Source organism: Pyrus communis, chromosome 14 (genome assembly GCF_963583255.1).
Source record: "Pyrus communis chromosome 14, drPyrComm1.1, whole genome shotgun sequence".
NCBI classification, from domain to species: Eukaryota; Viridiplantae; Streptophyta; class Magnoliopsida; order Rosales; family Rosaceae; genus Pyrus; species Pyrus communis.
In genome coordinates, this window is record NC_084816.1 from 25,423,771 (window position 1) to 25,447,480 (window position 23,710).

The 23,710-nt window shown below is 38.5% G+C and overlaps 2 protein-coding genes across 3 annotated transcripts; one reads left to right on the forward strand and one right to left on the reverse strand.

Annotated features, from left to right (window-relative positions):
- The first annotated feature begins 6,255 nt into the window (after nt 1-6,255).
- LOC137714701 (uncharacterized) lies at nt 6,256-7,569 on the forward strand. 2 transcript variants are annotated; one of them, XM_068453843.1, is made up of 4 exons: nt 6,256-6,418; nt 6,628-6,729; nt 6,839-7,070; nt 7,174-7,569. In XM_068453843.1, the coding sequence occupies exons 1-4, from the start codon at nt 6,329-6,331 to the stop codon at nt 7,269-7,271; spliced, it is 522 nt and encodes a 173-aa protein (XP_068309944.1). In that variant the 5' UTR covers nt 6,256-6,328; the 3' UTR covers nt 7,272-7,569. The 2 variants fall into 2 exon arrangements, with proteins under 2 accessions (XP_068309944.1, XP_068309945.1); XM_068453844.1 differs by having other exon boundaries at nt 7,180-7,569.
- A 2,251-nt stretch (nt 7,570-9,820) lies between these two features.
- Nucleotides 9,821-12,223, reverse strand: LOC137715954 (uncharacterized). Its single transcript, XM_068455322.1, has one exon. The coding sequence runs from the start codon at nt 11,886-11,888 to the stop codon at nt 10,116-10,118; it is 1,773 nt and encodes a 590-aa protein (XP_068311423.1). The 5' UTR covers nt 11,889-12,223; the 3' UTR covers nt 9,821-10,115.
- Between the last annotated feature and the right edge of the window lie 11,487 nt (nt 12,224-23,710).

Genomic DNA, 23,710 nt, shown 5'->3' on the forward strand with positions numbered 1-23,710 from the left:
TGGCTGCTATCATTTTTGCGTTGAAGTTGTGGAGGCACTATCTTTACGGAGAAAAGTGCAGGATCTTTACGGATCACAAGAGTCTCCAGTATCTCTTTACTCAGAAGGAACTCAATCTTCGTCAGCGGAGGTGGTTGGAGTTGCTCAGCGATTACGATTGCACGATTGATTATCATCCTGGTCGTGCGAACGTAGTGGCTGATGCACTTAGCAGGAAGTCACAGGGCCGTATTAATGCGTTGTACGCTAGTCGTGCTCCTCTTTTGGTGGACTTGCGTACTACGGGGGTAAGGCTAGAAGCCGAAGATCGAGATGTGGCATTACTTGCTAATTTCCAAGTTAGGCCGATACTTGTTGATCGGGTGCTTGAAGCCCAAGTAACTGACCAGGAGACTCAAGAACTTATTCAAGCTCGAGAGCAAGGAAGGAGGCGGGACCTCAGAGTTCGGGTTTCGGATGGCATGTTGATGCTAGAAGGTAGAATGTTTGTGCCTAAGAGTGTGGAGTTGAAGAAAGAAATTCTCGATGAAGCACATATCTCGGCTTATGCCATGCACCCAGGAGCTACTAAAATGTATCATACCGTTCGACCGTTTTATTATTGGCCGGGTATGAAGAGGGAGATAGCCGAGTATGTGAGCAGGTGTGCTGTTTGTCAACAAGTTAAAGCAGAAAGGAAGAAGCCGTTTGGGTTGTTGCAGCCGCTTCCCGTTCCAGAGTGGAAATGGGAAAATATCACCATGGATTTTGTGTACAAGCTCCCACGTACACATAATGGCTTTGACGGCATTTGGGTGATCGTCGATCGACTCACTAAGTCGGCTCATTTTATTCCTGTGAGAGAGAAGTATTCTCTGAGCCGTTTAGCGGAGTTATTCATTTCGAAGGTTGTAAAGTACCACGGTGTCCCAGTGAGTATTGTTTCGGATCGAGATCCACGATTTACGTCGAAGTTTTGGGTAGCTTTCCAGGAAGCTTTGGGCACGAGATTACTTTACAGCACGGCATATCATCCACAGACCGACGGGCAGTCAGAGAGAACTATTCAGACCTTGGAGGATATGTTGCGAGCTTCGGTGTTGCAGTTTGGTGACGCTTGGCACCAAAGATTGGATTTGATGGAATTTGCTTACAACAACAGTTTTCATTCGAGCATTGGCATGGCGCCATTTGAGGCCTTGTATGGCAGAGCTTGTCGCACACCGTTATGTTGGTCAGAGGTTGGAGAAAGAGTTTTAGTAGGTCCAGAGATTGTCGAGGAGACTACTCAGAACGTTCAGGTGATTAAGTCTAACCTGAAAGCAGCTCAGGACAGGCAGAAGAGTCTAGCGGATCGGCATGCTACGGACAGAACATATGAGGTCGGAGATTGGGTATTTCTGAAGCTTTCACCGTGGAGAGGTGTTGTGCGGTTCGGAAAGAAAGGGAAGTTGAGTCCCAGGTACATCGGACCATACGTGGTCACCGAACGAGTTGGTGAGGTAGCTTACAGGTTGGAGTTGCCTCCGGAGTTGGCTAGAGTGCATAATGTTTTTCACGTGTCTATGCTCCGACACTATGTTGCTGATCCATCTCACGTGATACCTCCTCAACCGCTTGAGATTAACCCAGATCTGACGTATGATGAGGAACCGGTGACGATCATTGATTGGAAAGAGAAGGTTTTGAGGAACAAGACAGTGAATTTAGTGAAGGTTTTGTGGAGGAACCATTCAGTTGAGGAAGCTACGTGGGAGACAGAAGATCGGATGAGGGATTTGTACCCTCGATTGTTCTTTGACTGCTAGGGGGTTGCTGCGTTGTTGTTTTGAATTTCGGGACGAAATTCTATTAAGGTGGGAAGGTTGTGACATCCCGTCCCGGGATTATTAAACGCACGTGTGAAATTACAATTTTGCCCCTAGTTCGATTTTGTCACGTTGTGGGTTGTTTTGTGTGTTGGGGTATGTGTTTGGAACCTTACACACTCCCACACACACACACACTGACACTGCTCTCTCTCCCTCTGTCTTCTCCCTGTCTCCCTCTCCCCCGAGCTCCCTTTTGCCACTGTACATGTACGGACACACACCAAGAACCATTATCCCGTAGCAGATCGAGGAAACCAAGGGTGGATTTGTGATCGTGAGGTCGAGGGGAGCACGAATATACCCTTTTCAGGTAAGAACATCGATGTTTTCACGTCGATTTCTTAAACTCCGTTTTGGGTACTGTTCATGCAAAGCTTGTACATTAAGTTTTTGGGTTTTCTGAGCTCGTGGTTGTGTTTGTGAGGTTCCCAGGAGCGTCGGAGTAACTCGTTGGACGACTTTGGACGTCGGGAGGGCCTGGTTCGAGGTTGGCCGAGCTTGGAGTTTTTGGACAGGTATAATCTCGTGGTTTTAGCCCTTAAAACTTGTTGGGACATGTTCTACTAGCTTAGGGCTTTAATTTGGTGCAAGAAACGTGGAAAAAGGTGGAGAAACGAGAGAGTTATAGCGATTTGCAGGTTTTCCGGCGACGGTGCCGGCGACGGCGACGGCGCCGGCGACGGCGACGGCGCCGGCGACGGCGACGGCGCCGGCGTCGGGGGCTGGCCGGAGAAGAAGCAGGAATATTCCGTTAAGTTTAACGGAATATTCCAGACGGCAGGGGTTAAGTCTAACGGAATATTCCGTTAGTTGACGGAATATTCCTGACGGCGTCAACTGACGCCGTCAGTGTGCTGTGCACGTGGCCGCGCGTGGGGGCGCGTAGGTCCGTGCCTGTGCTGGCGCGTGGGGGCGCGTGCGGGGTCCAAAATTTTTTCTAAAAATATGGTTGTGACCCTGAGGTTGTGTAGAGCACGTTGGTATATTCATTTGTCCATTTTGAGCAATGTATGAGAAGTTATTACGAGAAACGGGTTATGTGCTTTAAAGTTAACGTTTTTATAGTTGTTTCGCATTTAGGTGACACGTACCCAGAGGACGAGCGTGCACACGCGAGACAGGGGGGCTACGACCCTTCTACATACCAGTGAGTGGGCTTTTGTTTTCCGTATATACCTATATACATTTATATTCCCAGAAATTGATTTAAAAGGGTTATTTGCCTTATGCCATGCATGTTATTATTAACGTTTATGCATCATCACATTCATTAGTAGTAGCATGCATATACATATTTATATGTGGGTGCTGTGGAGGCATAGGTAAGTGCCAGGTAAGCGTTATTTAACGATTGCATTAAATAGTGGATAGAGATGCTTAGAGAGCTCATAACCTGTACCCCCGTGTTAGTGCTCCTGCCCTGAGCAGGGCACAGGCCTTCACGTGATGTTCACCTCCCGCACCTTAGGCTCAGCTTGGATCCAAGCTAGGTGCACAGGCCTGTCGTACAGACCACATTAGGTGGTTCCGACTTGTAGGTGACCCGCGATTATTCGCCCAGGCTTCACGTGATCGTAGCACTTATTTACACCCAGTCCTGTCGTACAGACCACTTTAGGTGGTTCCGACTCGTGGGCAGGTTTAGATATTGAGATTGAGATTTGAGCTCTAGATGTAGCCGTACAGGTCACGTAGGTGACTCCGGCTGCCTGATTACATGATATTGATTATGATTATACCTGGGCACTTGCATATCACTTTGAGATTTTGGCATGGCATATCTTGAGCATGATTGGTATACCCTTGAGCATGTTTTGCATGTTTACACATACGTACATATGTTTATTTTCTGGGAAGTATACAGGTTTTACGGCGAGGGGTTAGAAAGTATTTTATGAAATGGTTTTCAAAGAGCTTTGTTTTTGCCCACTCACGTTTTTGTTTTGCGCCCCTCCAGGTTCTAGTTGCTTAGCCGTTGCGGTGGTTTCCCTTGAGAGCTTTTCGGCGTTCTGACAGACACTCCCCATTGTAGGGTCGCCTTCGGGCGTACTACTGTTGTTGTTTTAATTGGACTGCTATTGACCTGCTCTGAATTTGTATCGCACTAACTAGCACTCATTCTAGTACTTGCTTGCTAGTTTTTAATTATTCGTACTTTCATATTACTACTTTAGCTTCCGCACGTGCACATGGCTACGTCACCTTTGTGTGACGGCCAGCACGCTCCGATCTCGGTCGGGGTGTGTCAGTAATCGGCTAAAGATAAAGTTCAGAAAAAAAAATTGGTTAATTATGAAAGTTCAGGGGATAATCGGCTAAATTAAAGTTTAAAGAAAATTAGCACCTCTACACAAATTCAGGAGGCAAACCAATAAATACCTTTAAATTATTATATTATTTTTAAAATTAAAGATGATATTAAGTTTCAACTTGATATGTGAATTGCTTGTAGAACAAAAAAAAAAAAAAAAAAAAAAAAGAAGGAAAAAGCGTTTTTTTTTGGGGTAAGCAAAAAAAGGTTTTGGACCAAAATAAGAAAACCCAATACCCAATTGGAACAATACCATTATCATACCATACTAATCGAATTCCATGGCATATGGAAAATTTGGTATTGTAATGGTATTAGATTTTAACACTCTAAAAGTTTGATATGATAATTATATGGTAACCGTACCAAACTCATTATGATTGAGAATAACTTATATAAAATAGGTTTACCGTCACGTGACTTCTCAATTTAATTATATATTATTATATAGGGAAAAACTTAGATATCAATAAATTATTAGACAACAAATCATCACGAAACTGTTTGGACCCAATTTTATATTATCGGCCCAAGTAATCAAGTGCCGTTAAATGACGAGGTGGTTGAAATGATTTTTAATTATTATTGAGAAATAATGTTGTGATTTTAATCGTGATATTATCTCGTAGTAATATTTTAAACCTAATATTTGTCTAAATCCTAATTAAGTTGAACACATAGAATATTGGGATATGCACGACATCAATTGGATGAGTGCAGGTATGGTTAGATCATGCAGAAGCCTAGATAGGCTTGGCTTTTGGTGGTGATATGATAAGCCTAGGAATTGATGGTGATGGAGTTATGATGAGGTAAGAAGCCTAGATAGGCTAGACTTTTGATGATGAGGTTTGAAAAGTCATGATGCATGGATAGGATGAAATGATGAGAGGGTGATAATTAGAAATGAATTTAATATTCATTTAGATAAAGCCTAGGAACATAGGTTTCTTGGAAGGCTAGGTTTTAAATGCATGTTTCTCGGGTTGGTGCTGTGAAGATGGACGGAGGAAAACAAGTGGTGAAGCCACGTCACCAAAGATCAAATGCAATCCTTTAAAGATCAAGTCATGTCAGATACAAGAGAATTTGAAATAGGACTCTACCTGAGGATCAGGCTGTGCCAAGCAAGTACATCAGTCCTATAAATACATATGCAATGGCTACGGAAGAAGGACCTCCAATTCAACACACAACTGCCTTGCGCAAACCTCTTAAACATCTTGAGATTTTTTTTTTTTTTTTTTTTCCGCCGACACATCTTCAGTTTGGATAAATAGCACTGTTGGCGTAGAATTAGCCAATCAAGGAGCACCTTCAGTTTGGATAAACAACATTGCGTCGAGGCCGACTGGTTACCTATCCAAGTTTGGTCGAGAAGGGTTTTCGAATCCTTATTGGCAGAGGTCACCTTATTAGCCTTCTCGGCGAAGTAAGGTGTTACAAGTTACAACATTCGGCACATTGAACGCCGAGTGATTTTATGATTGGATATTCACAAGTGAGTTTCAGAGTTCAGCATTCTGACGGTCGAATCACATTTACCATCAAGACATACATCTCCTTCGAGTATTTGTGTCCATATAGTTTGGTGTCGATTCGACGTGCTTATACTATTACGAATATAATCATTGTGACCGAATCCGGTGCCGACGATTCGTGAACTTCGCAGAACTAGCAGCCTTGTCTTCAGACTCGAGAATCCGAAGGCCAAGACGTGTTCCTTCCTTGGCCGCAGTTGCAAGATCAAGAAGTCAGCAACGCGCTCAACGCAACATCAACAAATTTTACTCCTTCGCCAAGCTCGGTCGACGAGTTGGCATGCCTCGCATTCGACCAAAGGACGTAATTAGCTCATTAGTTACTTGGTCTGCGCACCACGTAGGCTTTGTAATTTTTAGGGTCAACAGTAACGCTCAACATGTTCTAGCTATAATGCTAGAGAGAATAAAATTTTAAACCAAATGATATGTTACCAATAAAAAATAAGCACGTTAATCAATAATTAAGTAATAATCTTAGCACCAACAACCACACTATTTAGTTCCCAAAATTTGATGTCCATATTACCTTAAAATGTTGGTCTCCTAGCGTTTCCCTATCGAAAAGAAGAGAGAAAGCTCAGAAGGAAACGTGGAGAAGAGATAGAGCGGTTAGACAAAGGGAAATGGAGGGAGAAGCCGCAGCCGCAGCAGAAGGGCGGCATCCTCTCAAACCCCATCCTCTTTTCAATAACCATAACAGCTGGAAACATAAGGTCTCTATCACACAAACCACGAACAATCCAAGTTTATGAGTCATATATTATTATTTCGTAATTTTAATCCTTGCTTGGACTTTTTTATTCAATTTTATGATCCAGTTTATTTTGATTGTACAGATTATGTATAATTTGAAAATATTTGTTAGTGTGTATTGTATGTAAGCTTAGCAAACTGTAATTGGTATCTGTAATTTGTTTTGTAGCTGAGAGAGAACTGTTACAAAAGGGTTCGAGAAGACAGAAGGCGGTTGCTTTGGAAGATGAGAATGCTGCCCACTCCACAAATTCTCAATCATATTCCAAATGTACTCCACGGTCTTCACTCTGTCCCTAATTTTTTTTCTTTCTTTTTATTTTCTCTTTGAGAATTTGGTTTGCACTTTCCAATTAGATGGGTGGAACTAGTGTTTGCAGGGTTTGATCAAATCTGCATTCCAGGACATAGTTTCTGCTGAATTGGAAAAAATTAAGGAGTCGTCATTGGATGAAAATGTAAGGAGTTCAACATCTGTCCCTGAGGCCAATGATGTGTTATGGGAATACGATGGCCTTACAAATATATACCAAGGAGATTGTGAAGAGATATTGTTAGCAATGCAAAGGATCTTTTATGAAGACCTGACTACTCATCCAACTAGAAAAGAAGGTGAAAAATTAGGTGCTTTTTTCCCGATGAAATTATAAGCTCAATTGTTGTATCAGAAGTCTCTTGACTATCAACTATTATAATTTACTCTAGCTCTATGCAGAAACAGAAATATGTGTTGAAACATGGGAAGATGAAGAGGATGAATATTTGTCCCCGGCAGTTTATGAGCATATGCAACTGAATGACAAGCACGTATAACGGCAAAAGTTATGATTATTCCCATGCAACAATTTATACGAATTTGTATCCAGTTTGCACATTTTATTGTATCATAATAATTGTTAATCATTGAATTTATGATTAGTGATATTATCAATTAAATCTTTATTATGATATTGGTATTGTAATGAAAAACTGTACTCAAGCAACTGTATGCTTGGCATCTCAGAGAGTATCACTTTAGCTGTTGATTAACTCCAAAGTACGTTTAATGTTGTCATTGTTTCATTTTAAACCCAATTATCTGTTGTAATGAACATTGACCCTGCCTATAAAGAGCTAGTTATATAATTTTATTTTCCCCAATGATGGTTTTAGCAAAATATGGAAGAGAATATTATTTCCTAACTTTTATTAGAGTAATATTAGAAGTATCATATTTCTTGAGAGCACCTCTAGTGGTGTGGTGTCTCTTAACTACAAGCTATACTAGAAGCCTAAGATTTCTTGACTACACCAGAGCTAAAACTTGATCTGAGCTTCAGCTTCTAGATCATGTGTTATTTGATGGAAGAATATGGTCATTCTAACATAAGTTTCCCCCACACAAGGAAACTTTTGGCTCCGTCCCTGCTTGCCCTGCACAAAGAAGTGTGATCCAAAGGGTAAATTGTGAAACCAAGATCTCTAGACTGAATTACCGAAGATTACATGAGGCAGATATAACCAAGATGGTTGAGGAGATAGCGTGAGAAGAGTCTAAAGTCCATGTGTTGAGTCTCACATGGCCTACTTACGTTCAGGGGAATGCTATATATGTTGGCTTACTATCTCTTATAATCAGAGGCCCTTTCAGCTCATGAAGGCTAGGTTAAAAGCCAAGTGGTAATTATATGACCATGTGGATGGGGGTCATTCAAATCAGGAGTAAGAGAACTTGGAGCTCTTAATCAGGCTATCTTGTGCTTATGGATTTTATTATGCCTAAGCTGATTTTTTATTAAGGAACATTCTCGTAATTTTTTTTTTCAGGAAATGAAGTTTGAAATGAATGACCTGACCATCAAGTAGGACCCAAATAAAGCCTTATGACATGATTAAGATGAGATCTTTGCTGTTTCCTCTGTTCCAGTTGCTTATTTTCTTGCTATTTGAGCAAAATCTGCATACTAGCGAACATTCTGTTACAGCAGCAGCAAGTTTGATTCCATGGCTATATCATTCTTCTCTATTTGTTAGTATTATAACTTTGGTTTCCACCATTTTATTACAGCTGTGGTCTCAGCTTCTAATTATTTTTCCAGTCAAATTACTTCCTTATCTATCAAAGTGTGGTAAAATTAATGACGGCACAGCATGCTATATGCTTTATATCCACGTGAGAAAAAGGCTAAATCATTCCTCACTATCAGTCCCTTCTTCTTTGGTACTGATTAGATTGTTTTGGCTGTAATGCTAGATGGGCAAGGAGGAAGTTTGGTGCCCCTTCTGTAAGCACGGAGTACTACAAGAGAATTACAACCTAATATACTGCACTTTATGCAAAGTTCAGCTCAACAAAGGCAATGAGGTATTGTTATCTCCTTATGTTTTTATTTATGCTTATGCGTTATAATGCAGATATCATAATCCAAAATTTGACCAAGTTCTCCATAATTTTTTAAAGATGTAAAGAAATAAAAAATTCGATTCCCAAATTCCCAAATAGCATGTTTTGTGGTTTTGGAAAGGGCAAGAAATAAATCGTGCTGGATAGATAGTAGATTTGGTTGACAGTGGGATTGAAATGCATTTTTTTTTTCACCCAGAAAAAACAAGCAAAAGGAGTTTTAAACTTGTCCGAGTTCTGGTCAGCGAGCTCTCCATTACCATAAGATACTAGCTATCAAAAGATTTTAAAAGACATCATTTATTAAGTTATATGCATGAATGCACCACTTCTATAATTATTACTCGTTTCCTTGTTATATATTGTGAAAAAGGTCTCCTTGAAAATGTAATTCCAAATGACATTAGTTTACGTAGTTTGTCAATTTGGTTAATCATCTTGACCATCATATGGTTATTTAGTAGTATTCCTGTTACTACTTCCGAAAAAGAAAATTCATTTATATTACGAGTTAAAAATTCCAGGTTAATTTGGGAATAATGCGGGGCAGGCTAGCAGAAGTTCACACACAGCATCTTGATCGTGGCTGCTAACTGAAACCCAAGTTTTGCATCGAGACTAGATTTAATATAACTGCACTGTACGTTTTCTGTGCTGGTTGTAATACATTTGAGATTGTAATATCGACTACAGTGAATACTTCCATGTCAATATCTGTAAAAGATCAAATGTATCATCATCATCATCATCATCATCATCTGTTCACTTGGTTGTACTAGATCGTAGAATAGTGAATACTTCCCTATCAATACCTTTAAAGATCAAATATCATCATTATCGTGTTCACTATGTAATATTCACTACTTATTTTCCGAAATTTTCAGCATGCACGCACCGTTTCCATAGGGAAAGCAATGGTTTTTTATTTTTTATTTTTAATTCAAGAGTAATAAGTAATGAAACTTGCGGGCGTCTAGCACTTGAGAACAGTTGGAGTAACCCAAAGCCTATTTATATTCAATTCTGAACATAAAACTTAGTCCCAATTGTATTGTTTGTCATGACAGTAAGCAACTTCAAAACTATTGTCATTTGTCTGGTTCTGGTTGTAAAGATATATATGTACGAACAAAAATCATATGCACTGCCAGGTTACACAAGAACATCATCGTCCACAAAAACAGATCAGTGATGAGTGCTAACCACTAACCAGCAGCAGAGTCTAGATCATATTACCATCTTCGAAACTCCCGGATGCCTGAGCCAAAGACCTCTCATCCATCGGATTTGGTTTTGGTGCTATTACTAGTGATCGGCCAATCCAGGAACTTGTAACCTTCGAGTGAGGGTGGTAGATATGCCTGCGTGGCACTGGCTGAGGGATTGTCAGGTGGGTAGATGTATCCGTTGGCATACCCAAGTTCCTTCATTAGCTTGGTAGGCGCATTCCTCAGATGAAGAGGCACTCCCTCATTCTGTCCGACAGAGTCCCTCACCACTTGTTGTGCACTCCCTATTGCTTTGTAAACAGCGACAGATTTAGGAGCCAATGCCAAGTAAGCCACACACTGTGCAAGAATGACGTTGCACTCTGGCATTCCCAGAAAATGGCAAGCCTGATGACAAGCAACGGCCTGGCTCAGTGCGGATGGGTCAGCCAACCCAACATCTTCACTAGCAAACCGTACGAGTCTGCGGGCAATATATAGAGGTTCTTGGCCTCCTTCTAGCATCCTTGCCAACCAATAAATGGCCGCATTAGCATCACTTCCTCTCATGGACTTGTGAAGGGCACTGATGAGATTATAGTGTTCTTCCCCCGCTTTGTCAGAGGCGACATGTTTGCATTGCAAGGCCTCTTTGGCATCCTCTAAGGTAACAACAGCAGTAGCCACTAACTTATTATGATCATGATCATCATCATCATTCGTAGAGGTAGGGGTAGAGTTAGAGATCGAGGAACTAGAGGTAGAGGCTGCTCGGGCAGCTGCTGTTGTTGCAGAAACTTCCAAGGCATTGAGTGCCACCCGAGCATCGCCATCGCAGTTGGCGGAGATGAAATGGATGGCCTCATCATTGACATGTACATGCATCCGCACACCGGGAGCCAATCCCTTATCGGAGTCATTGGCGGCCCGCTTGAGAAGGAGCTCAACCGCGTGGGGTCTCAGAGGGTGGAGAACAAGAACTCGGCAGCGAGACAAGAGCGGCCTGATCAAATGGAAGGAAGGGTTCTCGGTGGTGGCCCCCATGAAGACTATACTGCCGTCTTCGATGACGGGCAAGAACGAGTCCTGCTGTGACTTGTTGAACCTGTGAACCTCGTCCACGAACAGCACTGTTTGTTTTTTCTTAGCCGCCTGTTTCTTCTTGCGGGCCTCGTCGATAGCGTCCCTCACGTCTTTAACCCCGCAAGTGACGGCGGACAACGAAACGAATCGGTAGGAGGAGCAAGGGCGGGAGGCGGAATTGATGATGGATTTGGCAAGGGAGGTCTTGCCGACGCCTGGTGGACCCCAGAACACAAGAGAAGGGAGACGTTCGCAGTCGATTGCGGAGCGGAGCAGAGAGTTTGGGGCAAGTAGGTGGTCTTGGCCCACGACGTCGTCTAAGGTGCGAGGGCGCATGCGCTCCGACAACGGCTCGTTGGTGTTGTTGTCGGCATTTTTGGGGTTTGCTGGGATCGCTAGTTTGAGACGTTTCGACTTGGAGAGTGGAGCTTCTTCTTCTGGCCCCTCTCCCCCTGCGGCTGGGGTGGATTCCGATTCCTCTTGTAGTTTGCGAGCGGAAGCGGGGACGGGACGTGGAGAATCGGAGGAAGGAGGCTTGGACTGGAACAGAAAGAAGCGGTCGAGCTTGGGTTGGCAAGGCCGCCCGGATGAAATCGGGCTCGGATTCGTGCTAGGGCCGGCGGATGTGGATGATTCGCGGTTGAGAATCCATTCTGTGGCCTTGAGAATGGAGTTGCCCCCTGTTCCTGTGGCAGCTAGGGCTTGGGCCGCCAACTCGCTGGGGAAGCCCATGCTCAGCAGCTGCTCCATTTCCATCTCTCTGGAGTCTGGTTTGTGTTTTCTTCTTTTATTAAATAAGAGAAAAACGATAAATCCAAATAAAAGAACAAGGCAGCGATTGAATCTGTCGGATCTCAAATTCCAATCGATTTCAACCCATTTTCTCAGCAACCAGAGGCTTGGGATCTCAAATTCATCGTCTTGGAGATTGGGCTCTGCTTAATCGGCGAAAAATTGGATCCCTTGTGAGAAGTGGAAGCGCAGATTCGATTCGGCGATGGAGAAGACGATTTAACGCAGGAGAACGCGAGAGAGAGACGACGGAAGGAATGCGGGCGCACGAGAGAGAGAGGAGATGGATTGAGATGGGATTGCGAAACCCTTGTTACTAAACCCTTGTTTTAAGAGAAAATTAGAATTAAATATCTCATTTCATTTTTTTTTAAACTAAACATTTATGTTTTTTAAGTTTTTTATTAACCTTTTGAAACATTTGATTAAAATATTCAGACTTGAACTGTGACAGCCCGTCCTGGACTTTTCGTACCGTAGGGGTAAAATGACGGTTTTGCCCCTAGTATGTTTGTTTGTTGTGTGGTCATTTTGGGGTTTTGGTTGGTTAATTTTGGACCCCCCACACACCCCCACACTCCCTCATCCCTTCCCTGTCCCGTATCACTGTCCCTTCCTCTCTCTTTCTCTCTTTCCTATCTCCATACGTACAGACAACACCCAAAACAACTGGGAACGTGGTAGATCGAGGAAACAAACTACATAGTTGTGCTCGTGAGGTCCTTAGGAGTTCAACCATACCCATTTCAGGTAAGGATACCTTCGTTTTCACGTCGAACTCGGGATCCCCCGATTTGGTCACTGTTCATGCACACGTTAATTCTTGTGTTTTTGGGAATTTCAAGCTTGTAAGAAGCTTGATGAGGTTCTTAGGAGGCTCGGGGGTGGTTCGTTTGAAGGTTTTGGACGTCGGGATCGTGAGTTGCAGGTTTGGCCGAAGTTGGTGGTGTTTTCCCGGCGAGATTCTGTGGGTTTTAGTGCTTGAAAGTGGTATGGATTTGTTCCTCTTGTTGTAAGCTTCATTTTGGTACCAATTTTGTGAAATTTGGTTGAAAAACGAAGAAGATATCAAGCTTTGAAAATTTCCCAGTTTTCCGAAGCCGGCGATGGCGCCGGAGTTTGGCCGGAGAAGATGACGAAATATTCTGTCAGTTTGGACGGAATATTCCTAACGGCATTAACAGAATATTCCTAACGGCGTTAACTGACGCCGTTAGTGTGCCAGGCACGTGCCTGTGCGTGAGCAGCGCGTGTGGCCATGTCTTGGCCGGCACGTGGGGGCGCGTGCGGTATCGAAAAATTATTTTAAAATATGGGGATGTTCGTGAGGTTGAGTAGATCACGTTGGTGTATTCATACACCCCATTTGAGCATTGTATGAGAAGTTATTTCGTAATGTTGGTTATGTGCTTTAAAATTAACGTTTTTATAGTTGTTTCGCATATAGGTGAGACCTATCCCGAGGACGAGCGCGGTCACTCGAGGTAAGGGGGTTACGACCCTTCTACATACTAGTGAGTGGGCTTTTGGTTTTCCATATATACCTATATACTTATGTTTTTCCTAGAAAGTGAAATGAAATGTTTATACGTTTATATGCCATGCATTATGTTTGCCCATTTAATTATGCATTATTAGTTGAATATATATATGTGTGTTGGTGCTGCGGACGCACATGTAAGTGTCAGGTAAGTATGGTTTATGTTTATGTTTAGTAGTGAATTGAGATGCATAGAGAGCTCATAACCTGCACCCCCGGTGTTAGTGCTCCCGCTTAGAGTTGGGCACAGTCCTTCATGTGATGTTCACCTCCCGCACCACACGCTCATCTTGGATACAAGTTAGGTGCACAGTCCTGTTGTACAGATCACTTTAGGTGGTTTCGACTCGTAGGTAACCTGCGATTATTCGCCCAGTCTTCACGTGATTGTAGCACTTGAGCGTACTTATTATACACCCAGTCCTATCGTACAGACCACTTTAGGTGGTTCCAACTCGTGTGCAGGTGTAGTCAGTGAGTTGGAGATTTGAGCTCTAGATTCAGCCGTACAGGTCACGTTAGGTGACTCCGACTGACAGATTACATGACATTGTTTGGCATTACCTAAGTACTTGCATTTTATTTCGAGGCATTTGGCATGGTATATTTCTGAGCATGATTTATATATATGTATATATTCTTTTTTTTCTGGGAAGTATACAGGTTTTACGGCGATGGGTTAGAACTTTGTTTATGAAATGGTTTTTGAAAAACTTTGTTTTTGCCCACTCACGCTTTTTGTTTTGCGCCCCTCCAGGTTCTAGTTTGGCTAGCGCTTTTGGTGGCTTCCCAGAGGATTTTCCCGGCTATCTGATAGATTATCACCAGTGAAGGACCACCTTTGGGTGTGTTTATTTAGTGTTGTTTCTCCCGGACTGCACTAGGTTTTCCGTGCTCTGAACTTTGTTTCTCACACTTACGCTTGCACATGTATGTTATTTACCTTGTGTATAGCTGGGTTTTTATTTATTCGTACTTTTATTATTATTTATTAGCTTCCGCAATGTGCACATGGTTACGTCACTTCCATGTGGCGGCCAGCATGCCCCGATCTCGGTCAGGGTGTGTCATGAACTACTTCACATTAATTAAAATTAATTTATATTTAAATATCTACTATAAATTTTAAATAATTTTAACTATATTTAAGTCTAAAAATTTAAACTTTTCAAATATAAATGTAAACCACGCCAAATGGAAACGTACCAATATTAAATGAAAACATACCAACGTCAAATGAAAACATACCAACCCCAAATTAAAACGTACCCAAGTATAAACTATATTAAAATGAATATTCATCTTTTTGGAATGTTTAAAAATATGTTTGATTCATACACAATGCTCTATATAGTCTTGTTTTTTCATTTTTGGTAGATAAGTTTCTGAAACAACTTTTAGTTGATCAGAGATAAATCCTTATTATTGTAGATAATGCTAAAAAATAACGATAGATCATATAATTTTGAATTAACAAAAAAGGTTATTGTCCGTTGATTAATGACTCTTTCTATAAAACAAAAAATAATTAATTTAAGTAATTTAAACTTTTACATTGTTAACGACTCTTTCTATAAAAAAAAATATATATATATATATATAATTGATTAAAGTAATTCCTCATTATTAGGACAAAAAGTAATAAAACTTATGTTTTGAAAACAAACATACCAAAAATTCAAATGTACCAAAAACTAAATGTACCAAAAATTCAACTGTACTAAAAATTCAAATGTACCAAGAAGCCAAATGGACCAAAAATTTAAATGCACCAAGTAACTAAATGTACTATTACAATCAAACATACTGATATAACCAAACGTACCTAACAATGAGTTTTGTTACATTCTATTTAATTTACTAAAATAAATATTTTAATAAAAATAAAAAAAATCTTAAATCATCATAATAAAATATGCATAAAAATAGGAGGAAAAAAGAGAATGCTAACGTGAATAGACTTCTAAAGAAATAAAATTAAAGTATTAAAATTGTAGGGAAAATGTTTAATCAAATTTGCAAAAGAAATAGATACTTAGTCTATGACATTTAAAAACGAGGCATCTATATCAAAAACGTCCCTTGTTTTAATTCTCTGTTCTAATCCTATATTTAGTCCCCTTTTGTAAGTTATCCAAACAAGGTGAAATTTATGAATGCTTAATTCATCAAGTTTAGGAAAGTTTAATCAATTTGTAGAAATTTCATGAAATTTTTTTATTCAATTCTCTCGAAATCTGAGAGAGATAGATAAGATTTGTGAATGCTTTGCACTAAAAAAAATCTCTCTAATTCCTTTCAATTCCTCAACTTTTTAAAATTGTTTAAAATAAATTTCTAATTGAATAGATCTGAAATGGTATAAACTTTTTTGAAATTATAATTGAATACACCTGGATTTCTAAGGATTTTAATAAACTATCTTAAAATTCTAATTAAATAAACGTTGAATTTCAGAGAATCACTTAAAATCCTGATTGAATACTCATAAATTCTTTAAAAGAATTAAAATTCTTTAAATTCTCAATTGAATACACCCTCCTAAACCTAAGGAATTTTAAAATGACGGAAATTAGAATGACGAGATTTATCATTGTTCTAAAAATCTCTGCCTAGTGTTGCATAGGCCTCGCCTAAGCGCTAGGCCGTTGGCCACCGCCCCGATTAATGCTTAGGCGTTTGAAAAATAAGAAAGGGCGCCTAGACTTACTGAGGTGCCCGCCTAGACCTACTAAGGCACCTGCCCAGACCCACCTAGGTTACGACTCACTTAGACAGAAAATAGATAACTTTCATTTTGCATTTCATTTTTTCAATAAATTGTAAGAGACTTGTTGAATACTTAAAGGAACACACATTATATACTTGTTCTCCATGTTTTCATTATGTTCCAATAGCTCATAATATATATGTCATTCCATTTTGTAGTTTATGATGAAATCATATATGTATTTTAAGTATAAAAAGATATTTATTTACACGAAATATAATAGATTTAATTAAATCCGCCTAGGTGCTCGCCTAGACCCCGCCTACCCGCCTAGGCGCTAAGCCTCAGCCAGCCGCTCGACTAGCGCCTAGCGTCTTTTAGAACCTTGGATTTTATTTTGGGTGATTTTGTATAAAATCAATAAAAAGTTTCAATATTAACAATATATCAATCATATTTATACTAATTATCAGTGTTCTAAAAATCGGCCTAGGCGGTGAAAACTCGCTGCAATTTAGGGCAAATTGTTTCGAAAAATCTGTCTGGACCTAGACAGCTGCCTAGGTGGCGGGCTAGGTGGGCGGTCCTAGGTGACCTAGGTAGATTTGGCTTTTTTTACTTTTATTGTGTGCTTTTTTTTTTTTATTTTTTTTTCTTTTTTTTTTTTCTTTTTTTTTATTTTTTTAGTTTCATGGTGGTATACTTACGGAAAATAGTGTACCTAATTTGCAAATGATGGATTGACTACAAGTTCATCCAATTGTGAAATGAATTGGAGAACTTTTGAGGGGATACATACAAAAAAAAAAAAGAAATAAACTAGACACAGCAACGTTAAATAATTTAGTCTATATCTAATCCAATGCAAGGATCATGAACGAGAACAATTTAGTCTATCATCCAAGAATACTCCTCATTATGATTATATGCTAATTGATTTTTAAATATTGAATTTGTTGGATGGATGTACTTTGTGTATTCTTCTACTTCTATTTTTGCATTTTATCATTCTTTTATTATCCATACAAGTATAGGTTTATTTTTTTTTAAGTGTAAATAGGCACTTAGTTACAAGAAATATAATAAATTTACATAAATCCGCCTAGGCGCTAGGCCCCCTGCTTGCTGCTCGACTAGCGCCTAGGGTTTTTTAGAACCTTGAGTCAATCATATATTGTTATACTTAAATACATTTAAGATAAACAAAAATTAAAAAAATGCCATTACAGCTGGCATCCACTTTAAATGAAACCTCATTTCTCATATTTTTCATATTTTGAAATAGGTCAATACATACACTGTTTTTTTATTCTGGTTTTATTGGATTCAGACGCTGCATTGTAGTATCCATTTTCTGGTTTTTTTTTTTTCCATCACTCAAACACCTCATATTCTTCACACCTCATGCAATTCCTAATTTTGCATTTGGATTTAGACACTGCAACGCAATGTCTATTTTTACTTTTGGATTCAGAATGCAGTGTCTTTTTCCTTTTTTTTTTTTTTTTTTTTTTTTTTTTTTTCATTTTGATTCATGCACTATGTTGCAATGTCCGTTTTCTGATTCTATTTTTTTTAATCGAACCCGAATCAATAGTTATTCCAAAGTTTCCAACCTCTGCCCCCACCCATATCTGCTTTCTGCTAAATCCTTCTCTTTCTATCTCCTTCTCCCTCTGTATTTTTCATTCTAATCCTTCCTTACGTCAGAGAATGACATTATAAATTGTCGTCAACCACCCCTGGGCTTTGATCGGAAGTTAGCGACATCAAATTTGAAAGTTGGAGTTGTCATCGATCATCCTTGGGCTCCATAACGAGGTAAGAATCGAAGAAGAGAAAGTGAAGAGTAAGAGGGAGAAAATTCATGGGGTGTCACCGATGAAATTATCACCGTTGATGGAGGTGGGTCGTTGTCGGAAGTTCATGGTGGCACGTAGTGAGTGGTTGCTGTGAGTGTTTAGTGGGGGATAATATTTTCAAATTTCTATATCACTTTTGAGAATTGTAATAGACATGGTATTTTTTCAGTTGAACTATTTATTCTGGTTTGATCGATGAGAGAGAAAAATAGAGAGGCAGGGAGATGAGAGACAAACATGCGAGAGTGAAGAGAAAGAAGGGAAGAGAGAGACATGATAGAAAATCAAAAGAGAATGAAGTAAATAAGGACAAGAGAGCGGGGGAGATAAGGAATAGAATAAAGTTAAGAGAGAAGGGTATAATAATTATTTTATATCTAACTTAAACTCATGTGACAAGATTCATGGACCTATGCATAATTATTATAAATATTTCATTGATTATGTCAAAAAATAAAAGGGAATTTTAACGAAAAGCTCTTAGTACTGTTCACTTTAACGAAAAACCACATTTTTATACTAAAAAGTCAATCTTGATACTATTCACTTTACTCTTTATTTTGTCCTTATTGTTAAAACTCAAAGTTTTCAAGTTATTTTCATTAGTTTTCCTAAAATAAAATTGACCATTGATATATGGCTAATTAGTAAAGTTTTTATTGACCTTTGGCCAAGTATCCTTTTTATTTTTTAGAATTTGTGAATTTTTTTGTTTGGTTAACCTAAAAGAACAATAGAATTAGATATGGAATTTGTTATATTTAAACTCTCAATCACAGAAATTGGGAGATGACACTTATTTACATGGAATTTAAACTTGGAAACTTGAGGTCCTAATTTCCAAGTTTGTTTTTCATGCGGAACTTCTAAATTTCTATGTTTATGAATCCAAACAAAAAAATTGGTGCATATCAATTTATAAATTCCAACGTTTACCCAAATTTCAAGTTTATTTCCCTCATCAAACATAGTTACACAAACGGATGATTTATTTCGACTCTCAAATGGATTATGAGTGATTTTATTTGAACTCATAGAACTTCATTCTACAACCAACTTAATCTTTACACTTATATTATTTTAATGAAAGAATTAATCTTTCTTTAAACCCAAATTTACTACCTAAACTATTATTATAAACTCAATTCAAAATATAAATTTATCTTTACACCCATTTTAAAAAATAAAATAAAATAATTGAATAATTTGGTGAAATTTCCTTCTCTATATATACCCGTATTGTTTATATCCATGTCCCTGTGATTTTATTTGAATAAGCATAAAGCACTATAGCGTGCTTTCGTTAATGTAATACAATTGATGTAGTACATCACTATAGTGTGTAGATATTAATAGAATTTCTTGAGTTGATATGCCCCATTTCTGGAGCTGCGTCAATATATGAATGGCGTCTCCTATGGCTACTTTGCTGCTTTTCGTCAAAATGTTAAATATTTTCTAAGAAAAGAAATCTCAATGTATCTAACTATCTATCAAAAACACATTTTGTCAGCATTGATGGTCGTGAATTGAAACTTAAAAACTCATCTTCTTAACTCTAAAAAAAATGAACTTAAACAAAAAAAAATTTGCATAAATTGATTCATACCTTAGCTGAAGTTTTCAAAACTTTAAAATCACCATTCATCGATAAAAAACAATTGTTTTTTTCTCTATAGGGCTCTTAAGGTTTCAGCCATAATAAACGTAGGATAAACATTGTGTGATGGTAGAATTTACTTTTTAATTTCTTTTAATAGAAAACTTCATTCTAATCCTTGACAAATATGATTTTTAGACTAAAACTATGGGCAAGATCAAAATATAATTTTAGTCCCTTGATAAATTAATAACCTCATTTATTAATTACATTTTGATTTTTTAATTATTTCTCTTTTTCTTCCTAATTTTAATGTATTAATTTTATTTCATTATAATTTTCATTTTCATTTCATTTATCGTAATATATTTTGTTGTATACATTTAGATAAACTAATATTTGTTATACAATATATTTCGATTTACATTGTCTTCTTCATTTAGATAAATTAAATTCAATATAATACATTTCAGAGCATAAATTTAGGTACACACATTTCAATGCATACATTTTGATAAAAACATTTAGGTACATTAATTTAATATAATACATTTCAGTGCATATATTTCAGTATATACATTTCGGTACTAACATTTAAATACATTAATTCACTATAATACATGTTGATACTAACATTTAGGTACATTAATTGAGTCTTTCAAGTTTGTAGAATGTTAAATAAAATTAATAAATTAAAAAAAAAAACTTTTTTAGTAAAAAAATAAATTAAAATTTGTATATTAATAAATTTAAATATCTAATGGGAGACGTTAAATAAAATGCATATTAATTATTTTGAATTAAGGACACATCAAGGGACTATAATCAATATGTAATCTAACACTAGGTTTATTTTAAATTTCAATCTTCTTGAAGGATTAAAATTTAAAAACCCCTATTTTTTAATTTTTTTTTTTAAAGATTAGGATTAAATTTTGAGTGTGGGTTTGTTGATGAATTTTTGTTTTATTTTTTATTTTATCTTGGTCACTTAGTACTACGGTCTAACAACATTCCTCTTCACTTGTAAATAAGAGGTCTTTGGTTCAATTCTCGCCAAAGGCAAATTTAAACCACATTGTTGTTAGCCCATTGCGAGGCTAAGCCTACCCTAACATGCCCGGATCCTAATGTCCCATGTGCTGGCCGACACCTGAAGGTGACGCAAGCCAATTATGAATGCAAAAGTTGAGAACATGTGAAACATGCACAAAAATTGTAGCAAGATAATAGGATGTGACTATTCATGCAGTAGTAGAGTATTATCACAATATTAATATTCAACTGCCAACAATGAATACATAATGATAACATGACATGTTTAGAGCATATTCTAATACAGAGTACAGAGTACAAGTAGAAGGTAAGATAGAGAAGTGCTATCACAATAAGTGTCAAAGCAGAGAGAATAGCACAATGTCACTGGTAGGGACAAGCGTCGTATCACGAGTTGTAATCCTCGTTCTTATGTCCTAAGGGGGCGCAAAACATACATAGTGGACCAAGTTGATATATATATATATATATATATATATATATATATATATAAAATACTAAATAGCTATCAACATACTAACCCCCAAAGTTTTATGAAAACTAATAGCATAATAAGTGGTTAGCATGCCATAAAACCTTTCCATAAAACATATCTCGTATATAGTGTGCTAAATAATGGTATCAAACAAGGTTCTAAAAAACGCTAGGCGTTAGTTGGGCGGTGGGTTGGGGCCTAGCGCCTAGGCGGACTAGGCGGATTTAAGTAAATCTATTGTATTTCGTGTAAATAAGTGTCTGTTTATACTTAATATATATATATATATATATATAATTTTATCATAAACTAAAAAATAGAATGATATATATATATATATATATTATGAAGTACTGGACAATAATAAAAATATGAGGAGCAAACATATAATATGTGTTTATTTAAGTGCTAAATAAGTTTCTTATTGACACGTTTAAAAACTAGTGAAGGTTCTTCAAATATAGTTAAAGTTTTGATCTTTATATATAAATCTTCCAAATAATTACACAATATATTATTTAATAGTGGAGTGGGTAATTGTTTTTATTATAATTTATAACTTATAAGCCCAAGTAGTAATTAGATAATATATTATTTAATAGTGAAGTGGGTAATTGTTTTTATTATAATTTATAACTTGTGGAAATCAATCAGATAAGATAAGGGGAGTTGGTAGTGGAAATCAATCAGATAAGGGGGAGTTTGGTTTTGTCGCCTTGGAAATCGGGAGGCTTTTACTTTGAGGTGTCCTGTTTCCTCTTCCAGTCTTCCTCTACTTCTTCGATTGTTCCGCGTATTTCTCCATCGTCTTCTTCGACTAATTCCCCATCTTCTTGCCCTGCAAAATTTCCCAAAACCTAGTCTAGCGCAGCAAAGATCCTCGAAAACGTTACTGGCTTCGGCGAAGAAATCCAAAGAGACCATGTCAAATTTTTCCTTTTTTTTTCTTCCAGCAATTGCATTGTTATTCCTTCTACTGGTCTCTCTCTCGCTTTCTCTTCCCTCACGCTCTCTCGCTTTCTTTTCCTTCACGCTCTCTCGCTCTCTCTCTCTCCCTTTCTCTTTCAGATTTTATGTTGTCGCCTTCTTCTTCTACGTTGTGTAGTGAAACACCGACGTGTAATTTTTTGACAGAACCGCCTAATTCACCGCCAAGACCGCTGAGCGCCCAATCGGCTGCCTAGACACCGCCTAATGCCTTTGCCGATTTATTGAACGTTTTTGGAAAAATTGCGGCGGCGGTCGGACGCCCTGCGCCTAGGTGGCCGCCTTGACCGCGTTTTAGAACACTGGTATCAAATAACAATATCTCCTAGCCCGCAACCAACACCATGTCTCTCGACCCGAAGCCAGAGATTATTTTCCCCCGGCCCATAGCCAACACCAGATCCTTGTCTCTGGCGGAATAATGACCACTAGATACATACCAAAATATTGAACATAATCTTTCCAAACATAGGTACATATATCTCAAAATCATCTTCATAGTATAAAGTCATCCATCATCTATACTATAAAAAAAATGTGTAAAAACATGTTCTAAATAGTATATCATCATCTATCAGATACTCTACAAGAACATGGGTTCGATAAAAAAATATGGTATTCCAAAATATTCTAAGTGAACTTGATAATCACAAAACAACATAAAGGGTATAATTAATAAAACTCTATTCAAATGATTGAATTTAGGAAAATGGACGTAAAAAATGGGTCTAGGATGTTGAAATTAGCCTAGAAGGGGTCTCGAACAAAAACCCTAAAATAGTCAAGTTAACGCTAACCGTTGACCGGGTTAATGGTTAGACCGGGTCAAAGTCAACGGGTCTGGATTAGTCAAATTGAGTCGAGGGTATTAGGTTGGACCGGGTCAATGGGCTGAAGGCCTTGGGTTCTTGGGCTTAGGTTCTAAGGCCCAAAGGGTTTTGGGTTAATGGGTTGAAGGCTCAGGTTCTTTCATAGCCCAAAGGCCTGCTTCAAAAGGGTTTGGGTTTTTGGGTTAATCGAGTCGAAGGCCCTAGGTCTTGGGCTAAGGGTTTACATGAGCTTGGACTTAAAAGCCCATTTTTTTGGGTTTTGAAAGAAAACTAAATAATTAAAATAAAAAACTAAACGGGTTGGGTTTTTAGGTCTAACGGCTATCGAGCCTAAGGCTCAAGTCCTATACATGGCCAAAAGGGCTTGGGTTGGTTTTCTCACTGGGAAGGAGATCAGAGCCTTTTGTGCTTCGATCAATGGCGATCTACTTCCCTAAGGTCCGACCTAGGTGCTCAAACAAAGGTAGAAGTGAGGGGAAGATAATGTTATTTAAGACTCGATGTGGAACGGTCGGAGGTGGCCGGGTTTTGCTCGACACTCGCTGGGCTTGCCAGAGTCTGGGTTTTTGGTGCCCTTTGGTGGTCCAGAGTTCCACAAAGACCGAGGGAGAGAGAGTATATGCTGATGATGGTGGTGGTATCGTTGTTGGGGAGTGTGGGGGTCTTGGGTGTGCTTGGGTGATGTGGGTTTGATTGGGGAGAAAGTGAGAGGGAGAAGTTCGAGAG